This window comes from Suncus etruscus, chromosome 17 (assembly GCF_024139225.1).
Source record: "Suncus etruscus isolate mSunEtr1 chromosome 17, mSunEtr1.pri.cur, whole genome shotgun sequence".
NCBI lineage: Eukaryota > Metazoa > Chordata > Mammalia > Eulipotyphla > Soricidae > Suncus > Suncus etruscus.
This window is the reverse complement of record NC_064864.1, coordinates 21,156,642-21,171,691: the sequence shown is the minus strand read 5'-3', so window position 1 is coordinate 21,171,691 and position 15,050 is coordinate 21,156,642. Positions and strand designations below refer to the sequence as shown.

General features: G+C 44.1%; 1 protein-coding gene across 1 annotated transcript in view; it reads left to right on the top strand.

Moving 5' to 3' along the window:
• Positions 1–479: 479 nt before the first annotated feature.
• CDC45 (cell division cycle 45) overlaps positions 480–15,050 on the top strand; it is a 34,852-nt gene continuing 20,281 nt past the window's right edge. Inside the window, exons 1-9 of the mRNA XM_049764672.1 lie at positions 480–616; positions 739–798; positions 1,525–1,617; positions 3,924–4,061; positions 4,938–5,084; positions 8,844–8,899; positions 11,096–11,144; positions 13,782–13,843; positions 14,968–15,018. Of these exons, the coding sequence (XP_049620629.1) occupies positions 566–616; positions 739–798; positions 1,525–1,617; positions 3,924–4,061; positions 4,938–5,084; positions 8,844–8,899; positions 11,096–11,144; positions 13,782–13,843; positions 14,968–15,018 (707 nt within the window). The 5' untranslated portion in view covers positions 480–565. The remainder of the gene's footprint in view (positions 617–738; positions 799–1,524; positions 1,618–3,923; positions 4,062–4,937; positions 5,085–8,843; positions 8,900–11,095; positions 11,145–13,781; positions 13,844–14,967; positions 15,019–15,050) is intronic.

Here is a 15,050-nt window from a genome sequence, read left to right as displayed (position 1 = left end):
AGAATGACTTAGAATGTCACAGTTTCTGAACTACATTACCCAGAATGCACGCGTGTATGGGTACTTCCGGTCCCGCGTCGGCCATTTTGGATCTGGGCGGAAATCCCCCTCCCCTCACATACACACCTTTCGAATCCGAAAGGATGCCGCCTTTGGTGACGTGGCCACAGGCTTCATTCAGGAAGAGAACATTTCTTCTCTCCAACCCTCGCCGGAGTTGTCACTGAGAAAGCAAACTCGGTGCCCGTCTGTTTTTTGGGGGTTGATTGGAAGCCGGTGTGGAGGTGACAAACAAGTGCTGACTGGGAGTCTCACCTTTGGAGGAGGTTTCACCCTGAAGGAGGCGGGCCGAACGTTTCCACACGTGATTGGAGGAATGCTTGTGCCCGCCTCCCAGTGTAAACCAATCACAAAGAAGGGAAGCCTGGGAATTAGATAGCGATTGGCTGGCGGGTTCTGCCAATCAGCAGAGCCCTGTTTTGGCGGGAGTCTTGAGCAGCTCCAACCAAGGCTCACTGTGTCTCCCCGCAGTAGCTCTGGGTGTCTCTGTCTGGCCTCTGTGGTCATGTTCGTGTCAGATTTTCGCAAGGAATTCTATGAAGTGGTTCAGAACCAGGTAATCCGCAGTTCAGGGCCCAATTTTTTTTTCTGGAGGAAGGGATAAAGGGGATCTGCTGTGTGAAGGCTGTAAGGGCTTGTCTCAATCCCAGTTAAACTTCTCTTCTTCCCTCCCTGCAGAGGGTCCTTCTCTTTGTGGCCTCGGACGTGGATGCTTTGTGCGCCTGTAAGATCCTTCAGGTGAGTCCCAGGGTCCTGGAAGGGTGCTTGTGTGAGTGCTAGGGGAGTGTCCCTTGCAGGAACTTGGGGTGAGGGGTGGATTGGAACGTAAAGCCTAGTAGAGGCAGGTAGGGAGGAAGCTGGGCAGGAGAGGAGCAAAATGGGGAGCCACTTGCATCGCCCCCAGATGAGAACTCAGTTTGGGTAGGGGGCTTGGTAACAATCTGTAAGCTGGGAAAGGGGGTTTGGTAGTAGGACTAGTAAGAGAAGCAAGACTAATTAGTATGTTTTGCAATAATATAGAGCCCCCCCCCCCCCAAGTAGTGGTTCCTCGAATGTCTGATATAGAGGAATCTGGCAATGAGATTTTAGATAGGCAGTACTGTAAGTACAGGATTTTGTAGTCTATTAAGGAAAACCTTTGGAGGTTTTGAATATGAGCATGAACTTTTATGTGAACTTTGATCCCTCTGTTCAGGAACTAAATTTCTGAAGGTCTAAACGTAAGATCAGCTTTCCTTTTTCTTAATTCACTAAGGTAAAAACGGATAAAATTGTCAGAACGAGACAGTTCACTCTCTCCACACCTTTCCCTGTCACTGAGTAATATTTTATTGGTTTTATTTATCATTTGGTTTGGCATTTGTTTCTCAACTTTGTTTGTCTGTCTGTTTGTTTCTCAAAATGAATTTCAAGGAATTCCAGGAATCCTAAGTTTGAGAGGGCTTGAAAATAATTTCTTTGCAGGCCCTGTTTCAGTGTGACCACGTACAATATACATTGGTTCCAGTTTCTGGGTGGCAAGAACTTGAAACTGCGTATCTTGAACATAAAGAACAGGTATGAAAGGAGCCTTTTACAATAATTGAGCTTTTTTCTTTTTAAAATAAGTTACAATTTCCTAGCACTTAGCATTCTTCTTATGGCCACAATAATTGTATGTACATGTAATTGTCAACTCTAATAGGCAACAAAAAACAAAAATAGGAGTTATATATGAGTAGATACTTTTTCTCAAGCTATGGAGAAAACTTTGAAAATATAAGCTGCGGGCCCGGAGAGATAGCACAGAGGTGTTTGACCTGCAAACAGCCGATCCAGGACCAAAGGTGGTTGGTTCGAATCCCGGTGTCCCATATGGTCCCCCGTGCCTGCCGGGAGCTATTTCTGAGCAGACAGCCAGGAGTAACCCCTGAGCACTGCCGGGTGTGGCCCAAAAACCTAAAAAAAAAAAAAAAAAAAAAAAGAAAATATAAGCTGTGTGTTGCCAACATTTCATTGTGAGAAACTTAGAATGTAGCAATAGCTTCTGGCATGGCCTAGTTAAAAGTATTTTAGAGGGGGCCGGAGAGATAGCATGGAGGTAAGGCATTTGCCTTTCATGCAGAAGGTCATCGGTTCGAATCCCGGCGTCCCATATGGTCCCCCGTGCCTGCCAGGAGCAATTTCTGAGCATGAAGCCAGGAGTAACCCCTGAGCACTGCCGGGTGTGACCCAAAAAACACAAAAAAAAAAAAAAAAAAAAAAAAAAAAGTATTTTAGAAAAAAAAATAGGAAAAAAAAGTATTTTAGAGACCAGAGAGGTAGTACAATAGATTAGGGGCTAACCTTACATGCAGGCAAGAAGAATTTGATTCTCTGCACCACATATGATTTCCAAGCACTATCACGAGTGATCCCCAAGCACAGAACTGAGAGCAACGCCTAGTAGGCACAGCCAAGTGCGGCCCCCCAAATCAGAACTTTGAATTTACTTCCTAAGAAAACTTAATTTTTATTTGCAATTTAAAATCCAGGACCAGGAGTCCTGTCCCTTCCACATGGGATCATAATAAAAGATGGGTCTCTTTAGGCTCTATTGGGAGTTCAGAGGATTTAGAGGAGTTTAGAAGAGTATCCCTGGAACTCCAGACCATATATCTTGGATTATCTGACAGCTATCAATTTTCACTTGGACCTGTGCCACTTTGACATTTATAAGGAATGGATTCTCTAAAATAAATGTTATAGTAAAAGGTTTAATTTAAGGGACTAGGGAGTTGATTCAAATGTAGGATACATGCCATGCCCAAGTGAGTACCTAAGTTTTATCCTCAGTACTGCATAACCTTCTAATCACTGCCGGATATAGCCATGGTGGTCCTGGGTACTACTAGGTATTACTAATATATTTTTTGGCTATTAGGCAATAGCCAGAAGTGCATAGGGGCTATTTCTAGTTTGGTGCCAGGATACTGGAGGCTACATGATGTTCAGGAATGAATTCAGGGCTTCCATATGCAAAGCAAGCATACTAGGTCTCTGAATCATTTCTTTGGCTTTAAGACTTCTGTCTTAATATTAAGGTTCTCTAGAGCTGTAGTGATAGCACAGTGGATAGGGCATTTGCCTTGCAAATGGTCAACCTGTGTTCTATCCCCAGCATCCCATATGGTTACCCAAGCCTGCCAGTAGAAATTTCTGAGCAGAGAGTCAGGAGTAAACCCTGAGTGCTGCCAGCTGTGGCCCTAAAACAAACAAAAACAAAACAAAACAAAGAAACATTTAGGTGCTCACAGATATGGGCTTCCCAAAACTTGCTAAACATTTAAACCTGAATAATGCTACTAGCATAGAAGAGCAGTAAATCAAAAATAGCATGATTAAAATGCACGGAGAAAAGTCCCTCATCAGCTTTCTTTTTTTGTTTTTTTGTTTTTGTTTTTTGGGTCATACCCGGTGGCACTCGGGTTACTCCTGGCTCTGCACTCAGAAGTCGCACCTGGCAGGCTCAGGACCATATGGGATGCCAGGATTCGAACCAGGGTTCGTCCTGTGTTGGCCGAGTGCAAAACAAATGCCTTACCACTATGCTATCGCTCTGGTCCCCTCATCAGCTTCTTAATCCTATTCCTAAGACTTGAGCATGCTGATTCTCTGAAGTGGGGACAGAAACAAGGCCTACCTTCCAGTGTAATGGAAATGAAGTGGTGTATGTTAAAGCATTTAGTATAGGCCAACTCCGGACATGTTTGGAATCTTTTGCCATCTGGACCCTGCTGAATTTCAGGGTTTGATGTATCTCAGCAGAAGGACTAGAGATCTAGTGTGGAAAAACAAGGTCCCATAGATACACCTATGTTGCAATGTCTCTTTTCTCTTTTCAGTTCCGTTATTTTATTCTCATCAATTGTGGAGCTAATGTAGACCTGTTGGATATCCTTCAGCCTGATGAAAACACCATATTTTTTGTCTGTGACACTCACAGGCCAGTCAATGTTGTGAATGTTTACAACGATACGCAGGTAACCAGGCCTTTGGGGGCCAGACTTTTCTTGAGTTTGTGCATTAGTCTGTCTATATCTTTTTATGCCATAGACAACATTGCATCTAGTTCTCCTGGCAAGATATGGATCTACCTTCCCTATTGTTGGAATTGGAGTGGCCAGAGGACAAGATCATTGTCTTGTTCAACTTGGATGATAGAGATGGCACCTAAACCTTGGAGAGTCTCAGAATGCATTTGTGGAATTCACTTTACCTGCTTGTTAGGGGGACTAGGAATAGGTCCTACTCTGTCTATCCAGGGGGTACTATGAAGACCAGCAAGATGCACTGTTAACCAACATGGGTCTATTGCACTACTGTTAACCCCTGGGTAGTGAACAAAGTGACTGGCTCAGAGCAATCACATAACCATACACTCGGTTGCTCTTCTCCTACCCATGTAAACAAAGCGCCCCCCCCCCCCAAGTTTTTAGGCAAAGAAGTTTTTTAAGAGCAATTGGACTGACTGCATTAAGAAACAGGAGTTTTATTGACTTGGGGGTTTGCATATCTCCATACCCTCACTCAAAGCCAATTTGTGGGATGTTCATTTTGCTGGCATATATAAGACATAGAGATTATTTTTTCCCCAGACTTAGGTAACTACATTTGCAGGGGGTTTGCAATTTTTATATACTATTTAGTGTGACTCTAGCATCTTACTGGGTTAAGTGAAAAGAAAATGCTGAAAAGTTTTTTGTTTGAAAAAAAGAATTTTCAAACAGTTGCCTATGGTTATATGCAGAAAACTTTCAAGACAACTAGTTAGGAAATAAGATTCTGAAAAAAACATGAAGTGCTGAATAATTTCTGTCAAGAAGAGAGGGACTTGATTATTCCTTGTTTAATCTTAGATCAAACTACTCATTAAACAAGATGATGACCTTGAAGTTCCTGCCTATGATGACATCTTTAGAGACGATGAGGAGGATGAAGATCATTCAGGAAGTGAAAGTGAAGATGGATCAGAGCCTTCTGAGAAGCGAGCACGGTTAGAAGAAGTGAGTTCGAGCCTCTTTCTATTATTTTAAGGTGTTAGTTACTCTTAGAAGTCAGAGGTAAACTCAAATCCTGGAGGAAGCAGTTTTGAGCACTGACTTTACATTCTGTGACCCTGATTGTGTAGCTTTAGGTTTCTCTGGATTTTCAGGATTTCTCTGAGTCATAATAGCTTTGTCCAGATCGTGAACCATCAACTGAAGTTCAATTTAATCTCTGTTCCTAAAGAGCAAACTTTTTTTTTTGTGTGTGTGGTTTTTTTGGGTCACATCCGGCAGTGCTCAGGGGTTATTCCTGGCTCCAGGCTCAGAAATTGCTCCTGGCAGGCACGGGGGACCATATGGGGCGCCGGGATTCGAACTGATGACTTCCTGCATGAAAGGCAAACACCTTACCTCCATGCTATCTCTCCGGCCCCAAGAGCAAACTTTTTAATTAATTTTTTGGGACACATTTTTTGGTGGTACCTAGGGCTTACTCCTGGTTCTGTGCTTAGGGATCACTCCTGGTAGTTATTGGAAGACCATAGGTGATGCCAGGGACTGAACTTGGGATCAGCTGCATGCAAGGGAAACACTCTACTTGCTATCTCTCTAATCCTAAGTGGTTAATGTCAATTCTAAAAGATCTGTCTTGCTAGATCCTATGTCCTTTGCCTTTTTAAATATTAATAAAGAGTTATAAAAAATAAAATTAGGGCTAGAGTGATGGTACAATAATGGGTAGGGTATTTGCCTTGTATACAACTGACCTGGGTTTGATACCTGGCATCCCAGATAGTCCCCTGAACAATACCAGGAATAATTCCTGAGTGTGGAGCTGGGAGTAACCCTGGAACATCCCTGGATGTGACCCAAAAAGAAAAAAAAAAAACTGGGGCCAGAGTGATAGCACAGCAGTAGTGCTTTTGCCTTGTACATGGCCAACACAGGACAGACCCCAGTTAATTTCTTTTTTTTTTTTTTTTTTTTTTTTGATTTTTGGGCCACACCCGGTAATGCTCAGGGGTTACTCCTGGCTATGTGCTCAGAAGTTGCTCCTGGCTTGGGGGACCATATGGGACACCGGGGGATCGAACCGTGGTCCGTCCAAGGCTAGCGCAGGCAAGGCAGGCACCTTACCTTTAGCGCCACCGCCCGGCCCCCCCAGTTAATTTCTGACATTCCATATGGTCCCCTGAGACTGTCAGGAGCAATATCTGAGCACAGCCAGGAATAACCTCTGAGCACCACCGGTTGTGACCCCCCTCAAAAAAAAAAAAAACAACTCACATAAAAAGGGAAACTTTTCATGAGAGTTGTATAGGAATTTGGGTTGAATTGATTTTTCTTAGTGTCCTTGAGCACAGAGATATGTTTTAAGATTTTTCAGGATTTTGCTATGATAATTTTTTTACAAATAAAATCCTGGACATCTTTGGCATTATGTTTCAAGACTGGGTATTATGTAAGCCTTCTGTTGTTTTGTTTTGTTTTTTATATGTTTTGGTTTTTTGTTTTTGGGTCACACCTGGCGGTGCTCAGGGGTTACTTCTGGCTCTACGCTCAGAAATCGCTCCTGGCAGGCTCAGGGGACCATCTGGGACACCGAGATTTGAATCACTGACCTTCTGCATGAGAGGCAAACACCTTACCTCCATGCTATCTCTCCGGCCCCATGTGTTGTTTTTTTTTTTAAGGTGGACCCCCCCCCAATATTATTATATTTATTATAACATTGTGATTTACCAAGTTGTTCATAATACAGTCACTTCAAGTTTAAATATTCAAACACACAACTAGTGTGACCTTCCCTTCATCAATGTCTCCAAACTCCCACCCACCACCCTAGTCTGCCTCCATGCAGGCATAAACAAATTTACTTCTTATTGTTTGTTATAATACAAGGACAAATGGAATTATTAAAACTTAGATCAACACAGGTCAATTTGAAATGATTGTCATATCTCGATGTGATATACTAAAGTCAGTGTCTAAAGATTTGCTGGGCCAGGGGCCATGCAAGGAGGTAGGGCATGGAGCGTGGACATAGGGCATTTGCCTTGCATGCAGAAGGAAGGTGATTTGAGTCCCTGCATCCCATATGGTCCCCTGAACGTAGAGCCAGAAGTAACCCCTGAAGGCTGCTGGGTGTGACCCCCCCAAAAAAAATGAGACAAAGAAAAAAGATTTCCTAGGCTGTGGTTGGTTCTAGTTGAGCCTTCTGTGATACTGCTTAGGCTCACTGAGTTTGGTAGATCACTATTATCTCTGTATCACTGTGATACTACTGTAAGATTTCAAGGTTTTGCACTACTGTGTGTCCCAGGATTTATAGATCTAAAACAAATATGTTGGCCCAGAGCTGGGCCATTTATGTCAGAGGGCTAGGGAGGTGGTGTTCAGCTGCTATAGTTCATGTAGAAAGGAGAATATTCGCCCTCCTTTTTCTGAGGATGCCACAGACGTATCAGCCAGGACCTGACTACCTGGGAAATATCAGTGACCATTATATTCTTTTGAAGTTTGGTGGAAGAGTGCTTTCTGGTTTATTTTGTTGTTTTTTATCTGTTTTTTGTTTTTGTTTTTGTTTTTTAATGACTCCACTCTGGCAAAGAGATAGTGGACAGAATAGACTCTTTACCAGCAAGTATAAGAAGTTCAGGTTCACTCTTGACCCCTTAATCCCTGAGGGGAGTCACTTCTTGTTATCTTGAAGTAAACAAGGTCCAAGCTCCCTACTTGGTCTGCTCTGACGGTGCCCCCGTAGGGATTTGTGGAAGTGTACCTGGTAGAAGGTGATGTAATGAGCTGTAGGTATTGATAAGAGTAGGCATCTGGCCTCTCACTTTGAATGAGAATAGGTGGAACAGGGAGAAATGGGGACAGTATTTTTGGTTGTAATGGAGCAGTTTTCACCTAAATGTTCTGTCTTGTGAAGTTCCTTCTTGCTCCTTTGACTTTTATTGGGATTTCTTCTTTTTTTTTTCCTGTACTGTTGATGCTTCATTTTGCTAGTTTCTTCAGAAAATAAAAGGGTGGGGAGGAGTCCTGGTATTTGAACCTAAAAGCTGGTTGGCTTCTTACTTTAGCTTTTTTTTGGTTTGTTTTTTGGGCCATACCTGGTGATGTTCAGCTTTGTGCTCATGGATCATTCCTGGCAGGCTTGGGGACAATATAGGGTGCCATGTATTAAACTCAGGTTAGCCACGTGCAAGGCAAGTACTCTACCTTCTATATTATTACTCTGGCTATATTACTTTTAATTTTTAATCAGACATTTAATTCATTTATTGGATGTTCAAGAGAGACTGCATTTGCCATTTCTTCTTGGAAGCAGAATTATCAGGACTTCATTGAGAGCTAAGTGAGGCTGTGTTGTAAACGTGGAATAGTCTCTGGCACATAGTAGGATGTCAGAAACATTAGCCCTGACTCATCCTATGGGGAGCTGCCTGAGGTACATGGTGGTTGCATGCTTATTCCAGATCATAAGACTGTGCGGGTGATAAAAATATTGAGGCAGGATAGAATGGCAGGGGAGGCATTGTGCCTAACCACAGTGTGTTGTCCTCAGTGCCAATGGGCCGGAAGATACCCTACTGGTTGGTGTCCTTAGCCCTCTCCCTCTCCTCTCAGGAGCAAACTGCATTCAGGACACAGGAATGACTTTTTCTCTGGTGTCTTCCCAGTAGCTTCTGCCATATTCGAATCTTCCTGGAATCTCTTGATAGATTTCTGGCTCCTTTGCTCAGCCTTTTGTTCTCTGTGTTCTGGTCGCAGGAAATAGTGGAGCAAACCATGAAGAGGAGACAGCGAAGAGAGTGGGAAGCCCGGAGGTAAGTATGCACCAAGCACTGCCTGCAATGAGGAGAAGCCTGTTCTCCTTGTGAGGAGGAGGCCACTTGTTCTCCCTATGAGGAGAAGCCCACTCTCACTCTCCCTGTAAGATAAAGCTCGCTGTCCCTGTGGGGAGGAGCCCATTTTCATTCTCCTTATGGAGAAACCCACTCTGACTCTCCTTGTGAAGAGTCTGATCTCTGTGAGGAAGAGTCTGCTCTCCCTGTGAGAAGGAGCCCTTTGCCTTGGTGTCTCTGACTTCCCATGATCGGTCTGAGTTCCCTTCTGCATGCTGCAAGCATTTTTTTCTTCTGTAGGAAAATTCATTTAGTTTAGTAGCTCTGGATCAGTAACTCTGAAACCGGGCATATAAGACCCCTATGCTGGAAAGAACTTACAGTCCCCTTTATATTGCCTATAGTTTCATGAGATCCAGGCCCAAAGGGGACCTCCTAATTTAGGAGATCTATTAGGGACAATGGTCATGGCCTTTTATTTTTCTAGACGAGTACTTTATTTTGTTTTTGCTTTAAAGCCATACCCAGAAGTTCTCAGGGGTTACTCATGACTGTACTTTTTTTTTTTTTCGGGCCACGCCCATTTGATGCTCAGGGGTTACTCCTGGCTAAATGCTCAGAAATTGGCTTGGGGGGACCATATGGGACGCCAGGGAATCGAACCACAGTCCTTCCTTGGATAGTGCTTGCAAGGCAGACACCGTACCTCTAACGCCACCTCGCCGGCCCCAAAAGATTTTTTTTTTTTTTTGGTTTTTTGGGCCACACCCATTTGAGGCTGAAGGGTTACTCCTGGCTAAGCGCTCAGAAACTGCCCCTGACTTGGGAGGACCATATGGGACACCGGGGGATCGAACCACGGTCCTTCCTTGGCTAGCACTTGCAAGGCAGACAACTTACCTCTAGCACCACCTGACCCCCTCATGACTGTACTTAATGATCACTCTTGGCAGAGATTGGGGGATCATCTGGGGTGCCAGTGATTGAACCTAGATTGACTATATGCAAGGCAAGCATCCTACCTGCTGTATTATCACTTGGATACTAGATTTTTTTTTTGAGGAGGGGGGGTCATACCTGGCAGCGCTCAGGGGTTACACCTGTCTCTGCACTCAGAAAGCACTCCTTGCAGGCTCGGGAGACTATATGGGATGCCAGGATTCAAACCACCATTTGTCCTGGATAGGCTGTGTGCAAGGCAAATGCCCTACCACTGTGCTATCTCTCTGGCCCCACTAGATAGTACTTTTATTTACAAGTTCTTATGAATGAAATAGATGCCAATTATAAAACTCTTCATTGAAAAGTGCATAGAAAGGAAACAGAATTATTCATAATTCCGCTTCATATTTAGTACTGAAGTCCTTTATTATTGTTGTTATTATTATTATAATTCAGTTGTTGGGACATACCCAGCAGGGCTCAGGGCTCTGTACTCAAGGATCACTCCTGATGGGGTTAGGGGACCATATGGTATGAGCCCAGGTTTGCCACATGCAATGCAAACACTGGCTGTACTATCACTCTGGCCCCTCAAGGGGCATCTTTATATACTGGGTTCAGATCTGTGATTTCAGACATCGACTAGGGGGTCATGGTAGGTGTTCCCTTTTATGAAAGGAACAGCAGTACTCTGGAAGAGTCCATAAGGAAAAACAAAGCTTATCATGGCAATATTTGCATTCCTTTGAGCACTATAAAATTTTTTGTTTGGTTTTGGGCCACACCTGGTGGTGTGCAGGGCTTATTTCTGGCTCTGCACTCAAAAACCACTCTGGGCAGTACTTCGGGGACCATCTAGGGTGCCAGGGATTCAATCCTGGTCAGACATGTACAAGGCAAGTGCTCTACCTGCTATACTATCATTCCAGCCCCATATGATAATAAAGTGGTTTTGTTTTGTTTTGTTTTTTTGTTTGTTTGCTTTGGTTTTTGGGTCATACCCAGCAGCATTCAGGGGTTACTCCTGGCTCTTTGCTCAGAAATCGCTCCTGGCAGGCTCGGGCTACCATACGGGATGCCTGGATTTGAACCACCGTCCTTCTGCATACAAGGCAAATGCACTACCTCCATGCTATCTCTCTGACCCCATAAAGTTTTAATATTTTTCAATTATTTGACTTCTTGTACTATTTCCTATTGAAGTTCTCTTTTTTTGGTTTGTTTTTGTTTTTACAGAAAAGACATCCTCTTTGATTATGAGCAGTATGAGTATCATGGGACTTCGGTAAGTACCACAATGTGGAATTCATCACCACCTCTAGAGGTCAGTGTTTTAAAGCAGGAGGAAGAATGAGCATAGGGTTGTTTGCGGGTTGTTTTTTTTTTGTTTGTTTGTTTGTTTTTGGTGTTTTTGGGTTACACCCAGCAGCGCTCACAGAAATCACTCCTGGCAGGCTCAAGGAACCATATGGGATGCCGGGACTTGAACCACCGTCCTTCTGTATGCAATGGAAATGCCTTACCTCCAAAGCATAGGTTTTTATGGCCAAAAAAGACTCCTTAAAAAGCTAAGCCCCACAACATTCCACCTTGTGATTCCAGGCGGAGGGTATAAATGACTTTTCTGAGCCTTGACTTCCCATCTCACACAGAGGGAATGGTCCTTGTTTCAGAGGCAGTTTTTAGTGTCATTCCTTGTACCCAATGCGTGCTCAAAGAAAAATCAACAACTATTATGATACTCAAGAATAGAGAACAATCTATATTTGTCTCTATGCAAAAAGATAAAACCCATAACCAAGAGAGATTTTACAGTGGGCAGTAACTCATTTTACACGTGGCCAATCCTGGTTTGATTGCCTGTATTACATATGGTTCCCTGAGTACTGCCAGAAGTGAGCTCCAAGCACTACTAGATGGTGGTTAAAAAAAAAAAAAGACAAAACTAAGAAAATAAAACCCTGAAAGCCAACCAGTGTGTATGTTATGGAGCACAATTTAATATTTCCATATTGCTTATTGCATTTTTGGACAAAGCTCAGAGGCTAAGATACTCTAGAAAATACTTTCTTTTTTTTTTTTTTTTTTTTGGTTTTTGGGCCACACCCGGTGACGCTCAGGGGTTACTCCTGGCTATGTGCTCAGAAGTCGCTCCTGGCTTGGGGGACCATATGGGACGCCGGGGGATCGAACCGCGGTCCGTCCTAGGCTAGCGCAGGTAAGGCAGGCACCTTACCTTTAGCGCCACCGCCCGGCCCCTAGAAAATACTTTCAAGTAAAATGACTTATATTTTGTTTTAAATTTTGACTCTGAAACCATGAGCTACAGCCTCTCTTTTATCATCAAGGTTCCATTGTCCTTAAACACATAAAATAATTTTAGGGACCAGAATAATAATACAGTGGATAGGGCGTTTACTTTGCACTTGGCCAATGTGGGTTCGATCCTCAGCATCCCATGTGGTCCTCAAGTAATTCCTGATTGCAGATCCAGGAGTAACTCCTGAGTATCTCTGGATGTGTCCCAAAAAAGAAGATAAAAATATTTTATAGGGGGGCCGGAGAGATAGCACAGCGGTAGGACATTTGCCTTAGCCAGGGTCTCAAACTCGTGCCCCCTGGCTGTTTGCAGCCCTTCGTACATTTTGTGGCTCTGCCCTAGAGGAATCTTTTTTTGTTTTGTTTTGTTTTAGTTGTTTGGGTCACACCCCCCAATGTTCAAGGCTTACTACTGACTTTGCACTCAAGGATCACCCCGACTTTGCCTCCTGCGGCCCCCAGGTAAATTGAGTTTGAGACCCCTGCCTTAGACGCAGAAGGATGGTGGTTTGAATCCCGGCATTCCATATGGTCCCCTGAGTCTGCTAGGAGCGAGTTCTGAGCATAGAGCCAGGAGTGACCCCTGAGCGCTGCCGGGTGTAACCCAAAAACCAAAAAAAAAAAAATTATAGGAGCTATACCTGTTAATACTCAGCTGTCTAGAACATAGCAGATTTTCGCCCTGATTGGCTGGTAGTGCTTGGGAAACCACTAGGGCCACACCTAGCTTGGGGTGCTTGGGAGACCAATGGTTTAAGGATTAGACTTGGGCTAAAATAATAGTACAATGGGTAGGACATTTGCCTTGCATGTGGCAGACCTAAGTTTAATACTTGGCATCAACAAGTACTACCAGGAGTAATTCCAGAGCACAGAGTCAGGAATAAGTCCTAAGCACTGACAAATGTGGTCTGAAAACAGACAAATAAAAAAGAATTAGACTCAGGGCTTATATGTACTAAGCCTTACTCTACCACTTCAGCTATCTCCCTGACCCTCCACTTTCCTTTGAAAGATCATTCTTTTTGCCCTCTAATGTAAATTAGACATATGACTGACTCCTTTGGAAATTCTCTCTGGTGGGCAACCTGGCATCTTCTGTCTGGGGTGACTTTAAAAACACTGTAAACATTGTTTTGCCCTTGTCAACTTCTACCAACACCCACATCTTGTGCTAACAGGGAGCCATCGACAGAGATCCCTGATAGAAAGGCCTCGTAGAGGATACCATGGTCCCTTCTCTGTGACAGTCAAGTAACTAGAAGTAAAGGCTTTGCCTTCTCCACCTTTCTGGCAGTGTACAAGTCATCATTCACCCAAGTGGAATATGTGGATAGAGGCAGATGTCAGGGTAACTGAGGGACACACCAGATTCCTGAGAGGCCCTAGCACCATGATGCCTCACTGCCTTCTCTTCTTCAATGGCTTAAGTGATGGCTCTGCTAATGAGGAGCTCCTTCTCCCTCAGATTTGCCTAGAATCACTGCAGGAAACTTAAACTGGGCAACTTGGGTCTGGCCCAGCCATGTGGCCTAGCTGCTGTATTCCTGTCCTGTACACTTGGTCTGTGAGGCCCATGGTCTCATGCTTCTTTTTCTTACAGTCAGCCATGGTGATGTTCGACCTGGCATGGATGATGTCCAAGGACCTGAATGACATGTTATGGTGGGTAGCCCCTGGGAATGTGGGATTCAGCCTCTTTCTGGGAATGTGTGTGACTCTGATTTTCTACCTCACTGTACGGGTCTCTAGGCTACATGCAAACTCATGGGGGCAGGGGAGGGACGTTGGAGAATGCAGAGGAACCAGGGGTGGGCCCCAGTTATAACTTTTATCTTTCCTGCTCCCTCACTCACCTATGAGATGCTTAGGAAGTTTTGGAGACAGGGTCAGGAGACTTGAACCCAAAACCTCTGATGTGTGGTGAAATCTGATACCAGAATAGCTATTTGCTTGCCTTGGCATTTATTGCCCTGGCTGGGAGTGCTCAGCTCAAAGGATTTCCCCAAATGTGGCTGACTTAGAAACTAAACTTACAGGATCTTTTAGGAAGAAAAAGGTGGGAACCCTGTGAATATGTGGTGGCCACATTAGCATCAGGGACCCAGGACTAGGCATCTGCTGTGTGCTCAGTAACCCCCATGGTAGCCCACCATAGTTTACTTCCAAGTAAGTATATACTCATATATTTTCCACTCTTCAGTATCTTCAGAGTGGCGGTGCTATCAAATAACTCTCCACCCTGCCCCCTGTGAAATGCCTCTCATCATTCCAGAATCAGTACAAAAATAAATGCAGAAGAACTGATGCAAAATATACACATGGAAGAAACAGAGTAATAGCACAGTGGCTAGGGTGTTTGCCTTGCATGCAACCGATCCAGGTTCAATCCCTGGCAACCCATATGGTCCCTAGAACCTACCAGAAGTAATTTCTGAGTGCAGAGCCAGGAGTAACACTGTTAGGTGTAGCCCCCAAAACAAAACAAAACAAAGCAAAACAAAAAAATGTACACTTAGAAAGGCTGGAAAAAAGTGAAGGTGGTCCAAGGATGATGTGTCCTTTTCTAAAGGGCACCTTAGAGTCAGGAGACAGGTGTTCAGGAAGTGATGAAGCCATAGATGCCAGCCCTCCAGAGGAAACTTCCAGAGTTATTTCCGCCTCCCTCTGCACAAGTGTCCCAGAGATTCTTTCTATGAGGATCTAGAAGATGGGCTCTGGGCTCAGCATGTACCTGTGAGAATTGTGCCACCAGCCAAACCCTGTTCTATTCTCTTTTCTCCTTCCAGGTGGGCCATCGTGGGACTAACGGACCAGTGGGTACAAGACAAAATCACCCAGTAAGGACGTGCCCCTTGGACTCTCTACAGCC